Below are 20,203 nucleotides of genomic sequence, written 5' to 3' on the forward strand. Positions count from 1 at the left end.
GGTCAAGGTGACCACTTCAGGCCATGGAACAGTACGTGCAAAGGGTCAGAGACAGGGGAGAATGTGAGACGCCGGGGCCAGGGAAGACGTACTGAGAGGGCAGCAAGTACCGTCTCAGGTCGTGGGTCCTCCTGCAGGCCCTCCCTGGGGAGGGGTTTCCACCCCAGCAGAAAGCGCCCTGCGGGATGGGAGTGTGCCCGAGCCTCCTCTTTGCTTTGCCAGCCTCCCTGGCCGTCCCTCTCTGATGCATCAGCTGGGTCTTCTAGCCCTGGTCACCTGGCTGGCCTTTGGACTCCCCACCTTGCCCTGTACCCTGGGGCTCTTGAACCCTCCAAGACCTCTTCTGCCCACCAAGTGTCTGCCCCATGCCTCCCTCTGGCCTGTGCCGACCACGGCTGGCACAGTCACGGCCTCACCAGCTGACCAGGCTCTTCCACTCAGGATGCCAAGTAGAGCCATGGGGACATCTGGGTGAGCAGAGTTAGAGTCGCCTTAGCCAGGTTTGGCCAGAAGCAAGGGTGCTCTCTTTTTTTTTTTAATAAATTTATTTATTTTTATTTTTGGCTGCGTTGGGTCTTTGTTGCTGCATGCAGGCTAGGTGGCGAGCGGGGGCTACTCTTCGTTGCGGTGCCCAGGCTTCTCGTTGCGGTGGTTTCTCTTGTTGTGGAGCACGGGCTCTAGGCGCGTGGCCTTCAGTAGTTGTGGCACTCAGGCTCAGTAGTTGTGGCTCGTGGGCTTAGTCGCTCTGTGGCATGTGGGATCTTCCCGGACCAGGGCTCGAACCTGTGTCCCCTGATTGGCAGGCGGATTCTTAACTGCTGCGCCACCAGGGGAGCCCAAGGGTGCTCTCTTTCTCAACGTCTTCCACGCTCACTTGCTCCCCAGTGCCGCTGTGTCTTCTTCAGGCACTGACAAGTGTCACCCCAAGTGGCCCCGGGTCCAGCCCCTGCCCCTCAGCCTCACCGAGACCACCTGCCGGGTGGCCCTCCTCCCTCCTGCGCCGGGCACAGGGCTGGCAGTCCCGTGTGCGTCGTGTGGGTCCCACCACTGCAGGCACGGCCCCCAGGGATGACCAGGCTTTGGCCTTGGGGGCTGTATGAGAGAAGGAGAGAGATGGAAAAGCCGAGATGGTGGGGAGTAATTAGGAAGGAACACCTGGTTCTTTTGAATGAAGGGCATCGTCGTTTTCTGTCCATTCCTGGGGCTGGACATGCCTCATCCCTGCCTTTCCCCACAGCGCACCCACTGTATCCTAGGTGCACGGCCACTTCCACCCCAGAGTCAGCGGGCCTCCCCGGGTCAGGATGCGCTGCTCAGGCTTCGGCATCTCCTCCTCCTCGCCAGCTCCTGTTGCCCCAATTAGCCGGGGGTGCGAAGCTGCCCTCCAGAAGGGCTTGGCCGCAGCCCACTTGCATGGGCGCCAGTCGTTGGGGGGTGGGGGGCGGTGAGCTCTGATGAGCGCGCTCTCCCGGCTGCCTCCAGGTCCTGTGGGAGTAGCGGACGGCTGCCCTTCAGAGAGGCTGCCTGAGAATTTGGGGCTTTTCCTCAAGAGGCCTGTTTAAGTGCCAGTCTACCCAGTCCCCAGGAGGGCAGGTTGGCGTTACGAGAGTCACACGTGCTATGGTCTCGGCTCCTGAAGCCTCGAGCTGGACCAGCCCTGGCTCCAGCAGAGGGTGAGATGCTCCCCAGCCCGCCCCACCTGGAAGAAGAGCCCTCATCTCTATCCTTACCGGCTTTCCTGTTGAGGCTAGAATTCCGTGCCCTCGTCTGTGCCTCAATGACTGACCCGGTCTCACCTCCTCTCCGCCAGTGGCTCAGGGCGAGGATACCTGCTCTTTCCCAGTGCCGGAGCTGAGTCCCCAAAGCCTCCCCTGGACGTCCCCTCTGTAGCAGTCAGAGAGACACCCAGCCCCCTCGTTAGCACCCAGTCCCACATCTGGTTTATTCTCTCGCCCCCCTGGAACCTCACCTCAGACACCACAGGCATCTCCTTCCCCGTCCTCCTCTGCCCGGAAGCTGTGGTATCAGCTCCAATTTCCTCCCAGTACCCGCCGGCAGGCCTCCCCCAGAGGACATTCAGAACCCTCACCCGTAGTCTGCACGTTTGTTTTCAGCTGCAGAATGGGATTCCCCCATTCAAATGCAGCCTTGCACAGAACCACGATTTCTGAAATTATGGAATGGGAGCAGCTCGGAAAAGGGTCTAGATGCAAATTCTCTATGGCTGTGGGGTCAGTGACGCTATTTCTCATCCAGATCTGGTCACAGGAGGTTGGTGGTCTTGGTCTTTGGCCCCCAGCACCTTCCCTCCCCTCTCCAGCCTTGCTCTGCCTGTCATGCGGGTCACACGTCTGATCCCGGTTCCCAAAGGCAGGAAATGAGACCCTTCCTACCATCCTCAGGCAGGCCTGCAGAGTTGGCACACTTCCTGAGGTCTGAGCCGCCCCTGCCCAGGCACGTCCCAAGTCCACACGGGTTGTGAGTCCAGCTCATCCCCACTCAGCCGCCTGTGTCCTCACGTCAGCTGGCATGCCTGGTAAGGCAAGGGCGGCATGTAATGGCCACGGTGGCCTCTGTGTTTCAGGGTAAAATACGAAGCCCCTCAAGCAACAGATGGCCTGGCTGGAGCCCTGGATGCCCGGCAGCAGAGCACCGGAGCGGTAAGCAGAGGGGCCCTGCCGCCACCCTGGGGCCCGTCCAGAAGGAGGCCCGGGGGATGCTTGCCCAGCGATGCCCACGGTGGTTTATAATAGGCAGCCTGAGAGGGCAGCTGGGAGCTGAGTCAGTATTCGGCCTCACTGCCCCTCCAGAGACCTGTCGTCTGCAGGAGTGTGGACAGAGGTGGACGGGAGAACAGACCCTGAGACCACAGGGCGGCACCCAAGGGCGCCATTTTTGTTGCATTTAACTCCTGGGCCGTGTGGCGTGACAGCCACGTGCCCACACCGAGCAGACGCTGTGGGCGACCCCTCCCCCTCGCAAGGGCTCCAAGTACAGTTCTCGCACCTTTGAATTTGTTTCTGGGTGCCTGTAGGGAAGAGAGAATCTCTGTCCCAGTAAGTGGGCTGAGTAGCTCCTTGGGAGGTGGTTAGAAAGTGCAGGACCTGGGAGCTGGAGATGCAGGGGCAGTGAACAGCGTGGCAGAGGAGAGGGTTGGTGACAGCATAGGGCTTCAGAGGCTGAGGTGGGACTGGGTGCTCGGAGCCCGACTGGGAGGACTGGGTTTATGCCACGTGAGGTGGGAGCCCTGAGCAGTCTTGAGCAGAGGGGAACGTTCATCTGGCTTCCATTTTAGAAGGACCCAGCCTGGAAGCTGGGAGAGCGGTCAGGAGGCCGTGGAAGCTGCCCAGTCTTTTGGAGTGGGGCGCGGGGCAGGGGGTGCAGGAGGGATCCCCAGCGACTCCCCAGAGGCGTCCCCAGCATCCTGGGAGTCATTCCCAAGTCAGACAGGGCAAGACCTGGAACACTGTGGAGGTGGGACCAGCAAGGACTCAGGTGCCTCCTGTGCGCTGTGGACCTGCTGCCACGCAGAGCGCGTTCCCGCCCCGGTCTCAGAGCCTCCCACCATTTTTCTTCGTAAGCAGTCATTCGTTGAGCCTGTGCCCTGTGCTAAGCACCCTGCGACCCCAGCTTACTGAGTGAGTCATCACACAAACCCTTAAGGTATCCCCTTTTACAGATGAGGGGTTAATTACAGAGGGGGGGTTAAGTGAGACCACAGATGTCACATCCTTAGCACAGTGCCCGGCACGCAGTGAAGCTTTTAACCTTTACATCACTGCAGTGTGGTTTTTCCCAGTCACAGAGGAGAACACCACGGCTTAGAATTGAGGTCATTTGCCCATGATCTCACAGCTGTCGGTCTGTCCAGCTTGGAAGCCAGTGCTGGTAACAAGAACCCCAGACGGCCTGTGGAGCTCTAAAGAGCAGAGGTGCTCCCCTGCTGCTCAGCCTTCCTTTCCCAGGGGCCATCATTCTGGCTCCAGGACTCCATATGAATCAGGACACTCGGGAAGCCCTTCCCTCCCACGCCACCTGCCTCCCATGGGCGGAGGCTGACCGAATAGCCCGGCTGTGCTGACCGCTGCAGCCCAGGACGGGTGTCACTTGCCCAGGGGCACACAGAAATGGCAACGCAAGGGCATGAGGAGCAGTAGATGCAGGTCTCCTGACTGCTGCCCCACCTGGCAGGCGGCCACGGGGCAGAAACACGCACACACCACTGCCTGCAGAAAAGCAGGCGCTGGCTAAGTTCTGCTCGTTCATCTCTGACGACTTGGGAGATTTAAGTGACTTCCACCAAATCAGAGTGTGACTTCCTTAAAACCAGGTCATAAACATCTGCTCCGAGGTGCTTACGTCTGGCTGGGGGGTAAGGCTTTCTCCCTCTCGGTTGTCAGAACATGATCCCGGGCAGCAATGTACAGAATGGAATCAAGTGCCGACTCTGTGGGCAGCCAGTGGCTGCCCCCCGGGGTTAGTGAGTCCTGGGAGGTGGGGATGCTGGATGGCATGTGACAGTCCCCAGGCTGGGTCTGTCCAGGCGGGGAAGGCAGTCACAGGGTGATGGGCTGGGAGCCAGGACCCGAGGCTTCCTCCACTGTCGGTCTGCTCTGGGGCCCTAGGGATCTCCTCTTTGCCCATCAGTAAACATGAGGGGACCGGGTAGAGCAATGCTCCTAACCCTGGGTGCCCATCAGAATCCCCTGAGAACCAGTGAGGGGCTAATGGCTCCTACTCCACCATCCCAGGATTGCTCAGCTCCCCACCCCCAGGGACCCTTGGGGTGAAGAGTAGGGGAGAAGCTTTGCCCTGCCCATCCAGGACTCCGGAGTCCCCACAGGGAGACGCCCTCTGCTGCTTGCTGTCCCCTTTTACCGCCCACCAGCCCAGCACAAGCATGGGTGCGTGCGCACGCACATGCGCGCACAGAGGCTCCTGAGGCGGTAGCAGGCCCCTGCTGGAGGAGGCCCCCAGCACACCGGTGGCCCTGGCCCTGGCCTTCCCGCCACCCTCAGCGTGACCCTCTCTCACCCAGATGGGAGGCGGCAGTGAGAAGAGCCTCAGTGACTGGATGGTGAGACCAGGCACGGAGAGGAGGGGCCGGGCACACTCGCAGGGGGCCCCCCCAGGCGGTACTGTCCATCAGAACCAGAGGAGAGCAGGGTGGGCAGCCAAGGGCCTGCCGGTGCCCACCCAGCATGGTCCGGCTCCCTCTGCTCTCGCTTCCACAGCCCCTCGGTGCTGCCTCGGAAGCAAGGCCCAGGCAGCCCCTGTGGCAGCCGAGAGGCGACCGGGGCTCTCCTGGGCTTGGGCCAAGTGCCTGCAGAGGGGGCTGAGGCGGGCAGCCCAGAGAAGTCACTGCTGCCGCTGCTGGGAAGTCAGCTCCTGCCTCTTCTCTGGGTGCTCCTGCTGCCCCCTGGGGCCCTCGGTGCTGAGGACGGGGCTTGGGGACTGACCTGGCTTTGGTTGGAGAAAGACTCGCTCTCCCTCTGTTTCCCAAAGTAGCTGAGTGGTAAGCGCGTTTCCCCGAGCACCTGCGCTGTGCTGGGCGCTGTGCTGAGCTCTTTAGCTCCCTCGTCTCGTTTAATCCTCACAGCGATCTGGACCTGGACGGTAGGTACTGTCATCCTCTCTAACGATGAGCGAAGTGAGGGTCAGAGAAGCTGAGTCACCTGCACCGAGTCGCAGGGGTCCGGCCAGCGTCTGGTCTCTCTGATCCCAGAGTCTGTGCCCCTGACCTCCAGCTGGATTCTCCCGCTGTAGACGCATTTCGCGTGGGAAGCCCCCAGGCCCCAGCCCTGCCCCAGTCCAGCCCTCAGCCCCCCGCCTCTGTGCAGGAGCCTGTGTGGTGGAGCCACAGTGCCGTGTCCCCGTGCATAGCCGCAGCCCCTTGGGGTGCACCGGCCTGGCCTCGTCTGGTGGTCTCAGCCCCTCCCTCTGTCCCGGCCCACCTCTGCCCCCTTCCACCACGAACGCTGAGTCTGCGGAGGTGTAGGGGGACAGCCTGCAGTCGTGCCCCCTGCCTCAGCCTTGCTGGCTGGCCGCTCCCTGGGCTGTGAATATTCTTGTGTCAGATGCCCCTGAGCACCTGTGCTTGGTCCCGGCCCTGGGCTTGCGCACCAAGCCCGCACCCTTGGCCTGTAGGAGCCAGGGGTCCGTTCTCTCCTCGTGGCCCTGCTCCAGCTGTCAGGAGCCCTTCCCCATCCCCTGCTCAGCCTGCTGGCCCCGCCTCCCCCTTGCCCACAGCCTGGCACAGCGGGCAGAACTTGGGGTCCCAGGCAGCTGGGCAGGAGCCATCCTGGAGGGACTGCCGGGGACGGGAGCGCAGGGCAGGTCCGACTGGCCCCATCGCATGAGGAAGGAGTCCCAGGGGTGGGCAACTGCCCCAGGCCGCGGCCGGTGGGCCCCAGACCGGCGAGGTGCACTGACCTCACCCGCTGCCCTTCCCTCCAGATCCCCGTCACCCAGGCCTGCCTCATGGAAGACATCGAGCAGTGGCTGTCCACGGACGTGGTAAGTCCGGCCCCCTCCTCACTCACCTGACCCGGGGCTCCTGTTGTCTCATGAGGAGGTGACGGGGGGTGGGGTCAGGATGAGCGACCGGTGAGGAGAGGGCGTTAGCGGGGCTGGTGTCCCCTCCCCTGCCGCTCCCCCGGCTCTTCCCTTTAGAGGAGGGCCCGGCCCTGCACCCCTCGCAGCCTCTGGGGCCTTCCCTCCCCTGAGCCTGCTGCCGATCGAGGTCCCACTGTGAGCAGGACAGGTGGGCCGAGGGCAGCCGGGACCATGGGAGCACTGAGCTCGGCAGCCCCCTCGTGCAGGTCAGGAGGCTGATAGACAGCTGCGAGGGATGCCACGCCCGCGGTGGGGGGCGGCAGTCTCCAGAGCCCCACTGCCCCCTGTGAGCGGCAGTCTCCAGAGCCGCCCCCCCAATTTTTGGCACCAAGGATCAAGGGCCTTCTGCAAGTGGCCAAGACCATGTTTCTGCCCGAGGTCAGGAGAAGGTCCATCCGTTTCATCTGGTGGGTGAAGGCTTATCCGCTCCCCAGCCCCCAGCGTGAGCATGTGTGGCCTCAGGCTTGGGTGTCAGCCTTTCCACCATGGGGCGAGTCTGCCCACCCCTCTAGACACCGGAAGGAAGGGACTAGCGATTGTCAGGGGCCCCCCGGGCACCCTACCCTGCGCCTGGCCCTCTGCAAGTACTCCTCTGTTACAGCTTCCCGACAGCCCTGTGAGTGCCGCCAAGCAGAAAAGCGAAGCTCAGAGAAGTCCAGGGGCCAAGGCCGGGGCTCAGGAAGGGGTGGGGCCGAGGTCTGCACCCCGCGGGGCCAGCAGCCTGCGCCCCAGCCTGCTCCGCAGTGCCGCAGCTAACCTCACCTTCTGCTTTCTCAGGGGAACCAGGCGGAGGAGCCCAAGGGCGTCACCAGTGAAGGTAGTAGACCTCAGCCCTGCCCACCCCTGCCCCGCTCCAGCCTCCGAGCCCACCCGCAGCCTCCCTCTCGTTCCTCCAGAATTTGACAAGTTCCTGGAAGAACGAGCCAAAGTGGCCGACCGTTTGCCCAACGTCTCCAGCCCCTCCGCCGAGGGGCCCCCGGGTCCCCCGCCTGGCAGTGCCCCTCGAAAGAAGACCCAGGAGAAGGATGACGACGTGCTGTTTGCCTTATGAGTGTGGGGTCTGGCACCCTGCATCCCGAGCCCCCGCTGCTCCCACACCCCGCGCGGGGACCTGTCTCTCCTTCAGCGTCACGACTGCTCTGGGGGGGCTTGTTACGTATGCCCTTCTCTCCCCCTTGAGGTTGGGGCCGCGCTGCCTGGGGGTGTGGGGGGCAGCCGGATGAATTGGGGGAACAGGTCAGTTGCACTTCGGAACCCTGGACACCCCTGCCTCCCCTCCCACCCCAGCTGACCACTGCGACTTGGCTGAGAACCCGGAGGCCCCGGGACAGACAAGGCCGGCTGCTTGGTTGCCCCAGCGTGAGTCCCCCTTGCCCCTCCCTGGACCCGTGCCCAGAGGAGCCCTCTTCCGAGCCCACACTGACAGTTGAGGCCTGGCCGTGGGCTGGAGACAGCAGAAGTTTCTGTCGCAGCCTCAGGTCCATTCCGCAGGCCCTGCCTTGGAGCCCGAAGGCTTTGGCCAGTTGTCGAGGGCAGGGCGTGTGGCCCTCTGCTGAGCGCACGCTGTCCAGATATGAAGCTGCACGTGGTGGGGGGAGACCTCGCCAGGCCCAGGCCGCCAGGGGAGGCTTCCAGGGATGCCTGGGGCACCTGTGGCCCCCACGACCTCCACTTCCTCGCCCTCCGGCCTTCCTCTGTTCCTCCCACGCAGGGCTCCACCAGGCACTGGGCCTCCGCACCTGTTGGTTGATCATCTTGTCCTGGGAGAGGTGCCTTTTGTATCCCCAATTAAAGGTAGAAAAGCATCCTGCTAGCAGTGTTCAGTCTCCAGGAGGAGGTGACTTCTTGGCCTCGCCAGAGGCAGGGACTCCTTTGGGCTGGGCTGGGCTGGGGGCCACCCATGAGATGGGCATCTGCAGGCGAAGCAGGTGCAGCAACAGGCCTGGGCACCCAGCCGCAGCTCACACCAGCACAGGCTCCAGCCACGCGTTGCCTGCCAAGTGGCCCCATTGCTCTCCACGAGTGACGCGTCTGCGTCCTCAGCACCTCACACTGCCGTCCGCACTCAGGCCGGCTCCTGCCCAGCAGCAGTAGCACTGTGATCACAGAGACGGAGCAGGTGTGGGGATGGTGGGGCAGGGAGCCTGCAGGGAGGATACGGCCATCCCGTCTGAGGCCTAGGTGCCAGGCGCTGTACCAGGCTCTACGTGGGCTCGTGGAATCGTCTCGACAGCCCGGGGCGGAGCCGAGTTGCATCTTGTTGTACAGAGACTGAGTCTGTGACTCAGTGGGTCATGTGAGCCACCCCAGGTGCAGCTGTTTCTCAGGTGCTGGGCACTTCCTCACGCATCAGTGCGTCGTCCCCATTTTGCAGATGACAGCACTGAGGCTCAGCGTGGCTGCCTGGGCACACAGGTCAGGCGCGGGTGTCGGTTCTTATCTCCATGGCAGTTCAGCCACCCCAGGTCTCGGGGTACCACCTTTTCTGGTCTGGGATCTTCACACCAGGCTCCCCAGGAGCCACTGCTTGAGGCACGTTGGTGCCCCCTGGCCCAGCACTCGGTGGTGGGAGGGAAGGGGGCTGCAACAGTTGATGTGCCTGAAAGGTCAGCCCATGAAGGACAGCAGAAGTCTGAATGCCTGGGTCCAGGGGCCCTGGGCAGCTGGAGTGGGGCTCACCTGGGTCTCCGAGCAGCCCCCAGCTCCCATCAGCAGCAGGTGGGCTGTACATGCGTTCTGAGGCATGGCCTAGAGCCGTGCACACAGGAGACCAGGCTCAGCCAGCCCTCCAGGTGGAGCTGGGGCAAGGGAAGCAGCTGGGAGGCGGGTACAACCGGACGGGACGGGACGGGGACGGGAGGCTTGTCCATCCCCTAAGCAGGGAGGAGGGGCCTTATCGTCTAGGCCGAGATTCAGAGCTTTGCAGAGGAACCAGCCTGGAGGAAAGGCGGCTGAACGTGACATCTGACCCATTTCCCCAACCTAAACCACCTTTTTTTCCTCTCCCCGCCACCCCTGCCCAAGGGGAGCAGCCATATCACTGTCCCCTGGGTAGCCAGCCATCGGCCTGGTCGGACAGCTTTTCAGGAGACGGAGGCGCCCTGGGCCCTCACCCGTCAGTCATAACAAGCTCAGCTGGTCCAAACTCAAGGTTACCGCCTACGTCCTGCGTAAGTTAGCTGTGTCCGCCCAGGCAAGGGGAAGGCAGTGGTTTTAACGAGGTATTAAGCATCTCCTGGACACGGTCCAGCTTTGCCTAGTTACTCAGCAGTGACGCCTGTGCCGAGGTGGTGGAGCCTTGCCAGCCCTGCCGAGGCTGCTGGGACTCAAAATTGGGAAGAAGCCCAACCTGGTGTACCGTGCTGTCACACGGCCACCAGCACCCCCGCCGTCTTCTGCTTTAGGTCACGCAGAGGCGGCTGGGTGCTGGGGACCGCAGCCCGACTCCCCAGTCTGCTTTATCTTGCTGGCCCGGCCGCCTCCTCCCGTCAGCACTCATGACAGCAGGTCGCTTCCAGAGGCCCCTTCCCCGGCCGCTTCTGGCCGCTTCTGGCCGACGGCCAGCCACCACACACCAGACCACCAGCGTCTGGAGCCGGAGCCGACGTCTGTGCTTGACTCTACGTAGCCTGTGAAGGTCCCTAAAGCACCTGGCTTTGGTGACCATCTTTTTCACAATGTGCACCTGTATCATGAGGCTGGCAGCACCTGGCAGTCAGACGAGAGGACTGTGGGGGTACTCGGTGGGTTGCCCACCCCCACCACTGGCTAGGCTGGACGGCCGCCACTCGTGCTCACACATGCGCAGTGGGGCGCGCTGCGCCGCTGAGCTCAGACAGGTGTGCCATCTGCTTGCATGGCCATTCCAGCCATCTGTCCTGGGACCTGACCTGAACCCCTGGGAGACTGGGGGCCTCTCCCCTTTCCCTGCAGCTCCCCAGCTCTCCCAGGTCCTCCCCTCCATCCCCACCACATGCCTGCTCTGGGCCCTACCTGGCCTGGGCCTTTCCATGCCTCACAACGGTCCTGCGGGGTTGATGGTTTTGACCACTGCTTACAAGTGGGAAACTGAGGCCGGGGTACGCCAGGACCAGTCACACCCTAAGTAAGGGAAAAGCGGGACCTGTTCCCCTTGGCACCGTTGCCTCTCCCCTCTGCTTGCCCCTCCTCCAGGTGAGTGACGGCGAGCCAGGGAACCCTCAGTCGGTGGCTGCAGGGGCTCGTGGCCTGTGAATGGCTAAAGTTGCCCAGTGACCTGTTCTTTGCTGCGTGTGGGTAGGAGCGCCGGCTGCGCACCAGGCATGGTTCTAGGTGCTGAGAATACAGAGGTGAATGGGCCTGGTGAATGGGTCACGTGGAGGGAAGGGGGCAATATAGACAGGTGTAAGTTGCAAACGTGCCACCTTCTCTGAAATGAAGGAAAGGGAGACTAATGCCAAGTGACAGGGGCTAGGAGGCCGGGGAGGGCCTCTGACCAGGACCCAAGGCTAGTGAGGTGAGGCCTGCCCAAAGAGCCCTGCCGTGAAGGTGTCCAGGCTTCCCCGGAGGGCGCAGCTCTGGACGGCCCCACCTTGAGGACCCCTCCAGAGAGAAGGCACCTGGGGCTGGGCTGGGCTGGGCTGGGCTGGGCTGGGTGAGGGAGCCCCGGCAGGAGCCACTGGTGCTGGCCAGGCTGGGTTTCCTGGCACCAGGCAGTGTCTGAGGCCACAGGTCCTGGGCCAATCACAGCAGCGGGAAGTCATGCGGCCCCACGTAAAAGAGGACCAGCTGCAGGCGGGAGCCTTGGGCTGCGGCCCCTGCGTCAGGATTAACCAGGCACCAGTCGCTCCTGCAGGGCCCTCTGCCTCGGAAATGGCATCTGGCCAGGGGTGTAGGGAGGTTGAGTGGAGGCAGGCAGGTGGGTAGGGAGGGGCCACCTGGGAGGCAGTCCCTGGAGCCTGGAGGAAGCTCTGACCAGAGCTACCTAGAAGCCCCTTAGCAGGGCCTCCACCCTCTTTGCACCCTCCCTGCTTCCCTGACCACCCCCGCCCCCACCCAGACCCAACCCTGGGCCTGGACGCTGACCCCACCCCCCAATCCCAGTATCAACATCCAGCCTCTCCAGTTGTCATACAACAGCAAATCATGATGCTGCCCTTCTGAGCTGTGTGACCTTAGGCAAATTACTTAACGTCTCTGTGCCTCAACTTTCTCACTTGTAAATAGGCTAATAGCAGTTGCTGCTTCATAGGGTTGTCATGAGGGTTAACTGAGAGGACCAGTACCACAACATCTGTCAAGGAAATGTTCCAAACATGTTGTCATGGATGGTACCCCCTCCATCCAGAACGGCCTCTGCATCTGACACCCAGCCAGGGGCACTGCCCCGCCAACTCCTGGGTAATTTCAGAGACCCCAGCTCAGCCTCTGGTATTGCTCTCCCAGCTCGCAAGGGTGCTCGCTGCCTCCCAGACAGCAGTTCCAACAACAGGGCCCTTGTGCCCCTCTCTTGGGTCTGAGCTGCTGCCCCTGAGTGGGGCCGGAGTGTCTTGATCCCGGCAATGAGAGAGAGGCAGGGTCTGCCCGCTGGTCCTGGATCGGGCTCTGCTGACGCACAGTGGGGAGCTTTGGGAAGCGCCCCCAACCCCTTCTCCAGGGGCGACCCTGGCTCAGGACAGTGTCCCACAGCGACCACGAGATGGCAGCAGCGCTGCATGTAACAGGGCCAGTGGGGCCGGCACCACCGAGTTGACAAGCCGGGAGGGCCGGCAAAAGGGAGCTCTGAGTGCCTCCTGCGAAGCCCGGGGGGCACTCGTTCCTGTGGGCCTGCTCAGCGGACGCCGAGTTCAGACCCCGGTGTATGTCTAGTTCTACCCGTATAGGCAGAAAAGCCCAAGTTTACACCAACAACTGCAATCACAACCCAATATCTGAGATTCCTTCTAGTTTTCCCCGTTCCCTATGCCCCCCTTCGATAACAGTGAGAAGCCTGGTTCCTGCTGCCCTTTGTGTACAGACTTACTTGCTCAGTCCCATCAGTAGCCAGTCTCCCACTGCCCCCGCTGCCCCAGCCCTGTAGGTGTCCTCACCTTGTTTGGGTCCCGACATCCCTGGATGGACCACCAGAGCCCCTGCTCAGACTTTTCCTCACCCAGTGCAGGCTCCAACACCCCACTAGGGGCCACTGCAGCCCAGCCCCGCCTCAAGGCAGCTGCCTGCCTTGCCTGGTCCCATCTGATGGCTTTAAACCAATTATTCAGGACAGGAGTGGAAGAGGAAGAGGAGATTTCACATTAAGAAGAATGATCAGACTCCAAAGTGATGTCTGAGTCCCGCTGTCTCCTCAAACCATCCAAATGTTTGTGCAAACCTAGTATTGACACCTCCAAGCTACCCCTGCCTACCTCTTGCATCAGAAAACACCACAAAAGTCCTTGGCCAGTGTATTAGTGTGCTAGGGCTGCCATAGCAGAGTTCCACAGACTGAGGGCTTAAACAACAGAAGTATATTATCTCGTAATTCTGGGGCATGGAGGTTAAGGTGCTAGCAGGCTGTTTGCCCTGAGGCCTCTCTCCTTGGTTTGCAGATGGCCGTTTTCTCCCTGTGTCTTCACATGGTCTTCCCTCTGTGTGTATCTGTGTCGTCATCTCCTCTTCTTACACAGTCATACTGGATTAGGGCCCATCCTAGTGACCTCACGTTACCTTAATTACCTCTTTAAAGACCCTATCTCCAAATCCAGTCACATGCTGAGGTCTTAGGGGTTAGGACTTCAACAGCTGAAGTTGAGGGAGACACAGTTCAGTCCACAGTTGGTCAGATATACAAAGTCCTGGCCCCTCTGGCCATCCTCCCAGGGCATGACCACTCTGCTCTGGACCCCATCCTAGAACAGCATCACCTCTGACCTACACTGGCTCTGCAGAGGAGTGACCACATGTAACACCCACCTCCACACCCCTGTTAGGGATTTGAGGGTGGTTTGATCCATCCTTGGGCCAACCTGGCCTTGGGAGCCCAGGAAGGGCCAGCCACTGGGGCCAGGAGCAGAGCAGAACAGGAAGGAGGTGGAGGCGAGGAGGCCACAGGCACCCAGAGCCTGGGCTAGGGGCTGTCCTGGTCCCCACTGCCACCTACTATGTTTTAGAGCAGATCAAGGCAGCGAGCTGGCAGGGCTCTCTTCTGCCCGCCCTGGGCAGCAGGACCAAGCTAGGGAAGCAGCCTCACATGGCCCCATCTTCTCCCTTTGCCTCTGGCTCAGGAATCTTGTGGCCTCTCCCTGCCCCTGCCCTAGGGCAGCCTGCACCCCTCTTCCCCCCACAGTCCAGGCTGGGCCACTGTGGTACCACAGACAGGGAAACAGTGGCCCAGGGAGGGGAGGGGCCTCCCTGCCCCGGAAGAGGCAGCCCTCAGCCCAGCCTGAGAGCTCAGCGAGGCCAGGGTGGAGGCCTTATTTGTCCGGCAGAGGCTGTGTGGCCCCAAGCCCTGGCGGGGGATCAGCAGACACAGCTTCTGGCCCACACCACCACTGATTTACAGTTTGACTTGAGACAAGCCCTTTCCTGCCTGGGCCTCAGTTTCCCCAACTATGAACCAAGGAGATTGATTAAATGACCCTGAGGCTTCCTCCCACTCTGCTCTTCTGCTCCCTCAACCCCCAAATTCCACAATCCTCCCTCTGGGAAAAAAATGGGAGGCTACAAATCCTCGTAACAGAAGTGGCAACATGGGGTCCCAGGGTTCTTCTCCCACTGCAGGGGCCACAGGAGTGGGAAAATGCCTGCTGGCCAGGTCAGCAGACATGGAAGGCCCTGGGCCACCTCCTTGCTAGCACACCGGTTGCCCCTGGGGAGCTTGGGCGGGACGTGCCCTTTAGTCTGCAGGAGCTTCCGGCCACCTGCAGGAAGGGGGCTGCCAGGGTGAAGCAAGTCAGGGTCCCTTCTCAGGCCTAGAGTGATGCAGAGACTTGGTCAAAGCCACACAGCAAATCTGTGGCAGAATCAGGACTGGAATCCAGGTCCCCCATGGAACCTGCCCAGCAGGGAGCAGGGAAAGGACGGTAGCTGGGAGTCCCTCCGTGGAAACACCTCCTGGCCCCTTGTACGCACCCCTGGCTCCCCCAGAATGTTAATGCTCCCCAACTGGTCTGCAGGTTATAAACATTCTCCCACCAAGGACCTCCTCACGGTTTCCCCAGGACCTGAATTTGCACGTTTTTTGTTGGTCTTGGTTTTTTGCCTACAGGACACTTTGCAATGCAATGAGGAGTTAGTATACTTTACCTTTTGTGCATCATAATCGGACTGCATCGCCTACCGAGGCAGTTTCTCATTCCAGCCAGACGTGCCCCAGCAGCTCGTTCTTGGGAACTAACTGTACAGCCTGTTTGTCCAGCCCCACTGCGCCTGCCCACTGTTTGGGGCAGTCCCACCACCTAAAGGGGCAGGGGATGAGGACAGCTGAGCTCACCATCGGCCAGGGCACCCGCCAAGCTCCCACAGGCCTCGGCCTTCACCTTCACCACACGTGACCATTCTTTTTTTTTTTTTAATTAATTAATTTATTTTTGCCTGTGTTGGGCATTTGTTGCTGTGTGTGGGCTTTCTCTAGTTGTGACGAGCGGGGGCTACTCTTCGTTGCAGTGCGCAGGCTTCTCCTCGCGATGACTTCTCTTGCTGCGGAGCATGGGCTCTAGGCGAGGGGGCTTCAGTAGTTGTGGCACGTGGGCTCAGTAGTTGTGGCTCACAGGCTCTAGAGCGCAGGCTCAGTAGTTGTGGCCCACGGGCTTAGTTGCTCCGTGGCATGTGGGATCTTCCCAGACCAGGACTCGAACCCGTGTCCCCTGCATTGGCAGGCGGATTCTCAACCACTGCGCACGTGGCCATTCTTGACCCCAGGCTTCTGCACTGGTCTCTCCCTTGTGGACACAGTCTGCTCCCACTTCCCACCTCAACTCTGTGTTACTGAGTCCAAGCTCATACTGCTCACCACACAACAGGCCAGTAACTCGAGAGATGAGTTGTTGGGGCAAAGAATAGTGACTTTATTCTGAAAGCCAGCAGAACAAGAAGATGCTGCCTAGTGTCCCAAAGAACCATCTTACCGGGGTTTGAATTCAGGCTTCTTTTATACTAAAAGGGGAGGGGGCGTGGCTGGTTGTTGTAAACTTCTTGGTGCCGGAAACCTTTATTCTTGCAGCTTATAGATCTGGTCGATGTTCCTATAAACCTCCAACAAGACAAATGTTATTCTCCGTTCTGCAACTTCTTAGCTCTATATGAATGGAAAAGTGTTATACCTGTAAAGGTCAGAGCCTTGAGAATAGGTTATCCCGTATATTTCAGGTTATAGACAACATTCTTTTAGTGATTAACTTGTAGCAAAAGCAATAGAATACACAGGTTAAAGGAAACAGATCCAATATGGAGTCAAATTTGTTCTTCCCTCTGACACCTGCAAACCCAGACTCTCAAATTGTTTGAGTCCCATTTGCCCCACCCTCCCTGGCACTTGGAATCTTAGCTTTTAGACCCCAAGTTGCGGTGAGAAGACCCATCCCCTCTCTCCCTCACCCCTCCCCGGTTACTCTCCCACCACGTCCTCTACCCATTGCCCACCCACTGAGGATCAAGAATGGGTACTGCTGAGCCTTCTCAGATGTTGCCATGGAGCTTGAGGGCCAGACAGGGGCAGTCAGAGACCTCCAGGTGCGAACGCCCAATGCCTTCCATTCCCTCCTCCATCTCTCGGTGTCCCTTTCCCCCCATCTGTGCACCACCGATCCATCCACAATCCCGCCACTCATTCATCCAACACAAATGCCAGTACAGCCTCCTTCCTTCCATCGCCCGTCTATCCAGACTGCATAGACACCTGCCACACAGGGGACATCAAGAGCCACCAATGAGGGCCACAGAAGCAGGGACATCACACAGAAAGGACCACGGCAGTGCCACCTGATAAGAGATGAGGCCCTTTCTGTGTTTCTTGTCCCCACCATAGCCCACCAGAGAAGAAAGGGACCCAAAGGACAGGGGGAAGTGGGGGGTAAAGGAGCAGGCCACCCCATCCCCCCCAAGTCTCTCCAGTAAGGCCCTGGGAACTGAGGAGGTGGGTGTTCAATCAGATGTGAGATTTAACTTTGGACTTTTTCATGCTTGAAAGTAACAAGAAAGTTAACAAAACCGCCAGAGGTGTCAAAAAGGCTGCAAAAAGGCTGCAAATGGGAGGCTGGTCTCCATCAAAGGCAGGCGTAGGAGAAAATGAACAGAAGTCATGGTCAGGTTTGTGAACTGTGACTTGGGATCTGCAAGCTTGGAGAGGGAGCTGGGGAGAGCGGAATTGCTCTGTGTGTCAGGAGGAGATGAATCCTACAGTTCCAATGCCCCCTGGTAGGGGGGAGGGGAGCCCAGAGACAAGCGAAGGGGAGGAGGAGAGAGGAGCCGAGGTGACCAGGCAAAGGGTTGGGGGAAGATCTGGAGATGAACTACTGGACTGGGGGAGGGGAGGGAACAGAGTATCCCCGAAAGGTCTGGAAGAATAGACTTATCTAAGATGCCTTGTGAAGTGTCCTCTGTGTGGGACCTGATATCACCCCTCTCTATGACCCCGAGATCTATGTTCCACTCACCAGTATTTGTCAAGAGGAGGGTTTTATGGAAATGGAGAAGGGGTGAAGTTTCATGTCTGAGTCAGCACAGTACTGAGCAGAAATCGCTCAGGAAGAAGCAAGAATGGCAGGGGAAGTGGTGAAAACATAAGTGTCCAGGGATCTCTGAAACTGTGGAGGATTTTGGGCTTTTACTGGACATAAAGTTAGATTAAAGCATCAACTCTGCCTTCCCCCCAGTGATTTCCTCACACACAATCAGAATAAATCTCAAAAGGCGAATCTGACCATGTTTTATAACACCTGCACCCCCAAGCCCCAACACACACACCTAAAACCCTTCACTTGTTCTTGAGTTAAAGACCCACTTCCTGGCCCATCCCACAAGGCCTCTGGGGTCTGGGCCCTGCCACCCTCTCCAGATTCTCTGCACTCTAGACATACAGGCTGGCTTTCTCACCTCAGAAGTTTCATACCCTACTGACCACAGGGCCTTTGTACATGCTGTTCTCTCTAGCACTGCCCCACCCCAACCCCAACCCCCAGTTAACTCACTCACCCTTCAGGGCTCAGCTCAGACAAGCCACTCCTGAGCTCCTGACCAAGTCATCCACCCATCTTGGAATTTACCGCCATGATTACAGAGGCAAAGAGGAATGGAACAACCACAACATGGCTCAGAGTCCACACCTTAGAACGATCATGATTCATGCCCTGGCACTGGCCACACGTTCCCTGAGTACATCTGAATCCCCAACAAAGTGAAGGTCTGTCATCGAGGGGGCAGGGGGATGGCTGTTAAGCAGACAACCAACAGTGTCTGCACCCTCTTGCAGGGGTGGAGGGGGGTTATCATGTATTCTGGAAAGTGATGGAATGGGCAGAAGCAGGAATGAACTCACCATGTCTCAGGTCTGGACTCACACTGGCCTGATGAGGTTGTGGACTGTGTGAGGTATGATGCAGCCTCATTACTGGACAGCTTTTTTTTAATCCAGGTAAACTGCAGGTCAAATCATGTCCCCTGGGACACACAAAAAAACCCACACAGCAAAACCTCCCACCTCAGCAACAAGTGAGGCTTTTTGTCTCATCCTCCGACAGAATCCTGGTAAAGACCAGTACAGAGTCATAGACTAGTGCCATTCAGCTAATCCCTGTATCTGACACCAGTCTGCTTGCTCACCTCCAGCAATGGGATACCCACCAACTCCCATAGAAGCCCATTCCACCTGACCAGACCCCCACCACCGACCCATCATTAAGCCATAAAATCTAATTGGCATATTGTTTAATGGGAACAGAGTTTCAGTTGGGGATGATGAAAAAGTTCTGGAGGTGGATGGTGGTGACGGTTGCCCAAGAATGTGAATGTACTTAGTGCCGCTGAAAGGTACACTTAAAAATGGTTAAAATGACCTTTCTGCCCGTGGACGCCGCTGAGTAAGCATCGTTGACGTCTCCCCCCCGCCTCCACTACCGTCATGTCTAAGTCAGAGTCACCCAAAGAGCCCAAACAGCTGAGGAATCTCTTCATCGGAGGTCTGAGCTTTGAAACAACCGATGACAGTCTGAGGAGCCATTGTGAGCAGTGGGGAGCGCTCACAGACTGTGTGGTGATGAGGGATCCAGACACCAGGCGCTCCAGAGGGTTTGGGGTTGCCACATATGCCACTGTGGAGGAGGTGGATGCGGCCATGAATGCAAGGCCACACAAGGTGGATGGAAGAGTTGTGGAACCAGAGAGGGCCGTCTCAAGAGAAGATTCTCAAAGACCTGGTGCCCACTCAACTGTGAAAAAGATTTTTATTGGTGCATTAAAGAAGATGCTGAGGAACATCACCTAAGAGATTATTTTGAACAGTTTGGGAAAACTGAACTGACTGAAATCATGACTGATCGAGGCAGTGGCAAAAAGAGAGGCTTTGCCTTCGTAACCTTTGATGACCATGACTCTGTAGACAAGACTGTCATTCAGAAATACCACACTGTGTATGGCCACAACTGTGAAGTAAGGAAAGCCCTATCTAAGCAAGAGATGGCTAGTGCCTCATCCAGCCAAAGAGGTCGAAGTGGTTCTGGAAACTTTGGTGGTGGTCGTGGAGGAAACTTCAGTGGCCGAGCTGGCTTTGGTGGCAGCCGCAGTGGTGATGGATATGGTGGCAGTGGGGATGGCTATAATGGGTTTGGTAACGATGGAAGCCATTTTGGAGGTGGTGGAAGCTACGATGATTTTGGCAGTTACAACAATCAACCTTCAAATATTGGGCCCATGAAAGGAGGACACTTTGGAGGCAGAAGTTCTGGCCCCTATGGTGGTGGAGGCCAATACTTTGCCAAACCCCGAAACCAGGGTGGCTGTGGCGGTTCTACCGGCAGCAGTAGCTACGGCAGTGGCAGAAGGTTTTGATGACTGCCAGGAAACAAAGCTTAGCAGGAGAGGAGACCCAGAGCAGTGACAGGGAAGCTCCAGGTTACAGCAGATCTGTGAGCTCAGCCAAACAGCGCTGGCAGGGCCTCGCTGCTACAAAGACATGTTTTAGACAATACTCACGTGTATGGGCAAAAAACTCGAGGACTGTATTTGTAACTAATTGTATAAAAGTTTATTTTAGTTTCTCTTCTGTGGAAAGTGGAAAGCATTCCAACAAAGGGTTTTAATGTAGAATTTTTATTTTTTTGCACCCATGCTGTTGACGGCTAAATGTAGTAGTCTGATCGTGACGCTGAATAAATGTGTCTTCTTTTTTTTTTTTTTTGCGGTACGCGGGCCTCTCACTGCTGTGGCCTCTCCCGTTGCGGAGCACAGGCTCCGGACGCGCAGGCTCAGCGGCCGTGGCTCACGGGCCCAGCCGCTCCGCGGCATGTGGGATCTTCCCGGACCGGAGCACGAACCCGTGTCCCCTGCATCGGCAGGCAGACGCTCAACCACTGCGCCACCAGGGAAGCCCTGTGTCTTCTTTTTAAATGTGCTGTGTACAGTTAGTGTACTCTGAAGC

At 58.8% G+C, this 20,203-nt stretch overlaps 1 protein-coding gene and 1 pseudogene across 4 annotated transcripts in view; both read left to right on the top strand.

Moving 5' to 3' along the window:
• The window catches only part of TOM1 (target of myb1 membrane trafficking protein), a 46,764-nt gene extending 38,340 nt beyond the window's left edge, over positions 1-8,424 (top strand). For 2 of the 4 annotated variants that reach the window (XM_027107489.1, XM_027107487.1), the window contains 5 exons: positions 2,585-2,660; positions 5,039-5,077; positions 6,457-6,516; positions 7,393-7,432; positions 7,512-7,789. In XM_027107489.1, the coding sequence (XP_026963290.1) occupies positions 2,585-2,660; positions 5,039-5,077; positions 6,457-6,516; positions 7,393-7,432; positions 7,512-7,666 (370 nt within the window). In that variant the 3' untranslated portion in view covers positions 7,667-7,789. Of the gene's footprint in view, positions 1-2,584; positions 2,661-5,038; positions 5,078-6,456; positions 6,517-7,392; positions 7,433-7,511 lie in introns of all 4 variants that reach the window. The other 2 variants (XM_027107488.1, XM_027107490.1) reach the window with 2 other exon arrangements.
• A 6,986-nt stretch (positions 8,425-15,410) lies between these two features.
• Positions 15,411-19,956, top strand: LOC113620970 (heterogeneous nuclear ribonucleoprotein A1-like; annotated as a pseudogene).
• The last annotated feature ends 247 nt before the right edge of the window (positions 19,957-20,203 follow it).

This window comes from Aethalodelphis obliquidens, unplaced genomic scaffold (assembly GCF_003676395.1).
Source record: "Aethalodelphis obliquidens isolate GAN/ISIS:26980383/991018 unplaced genomic scaffold, ASM367639v1 scaffold8, whole genome shotgun sequence".
In the NCBI taxonomy this organism is placed as follows: Eukaryota; Metazoa; Chordata; class Mammalia; order Artiodactyla; family Delphinidae; genus Aethalodelphis; species Aethalodelphis obliquidens.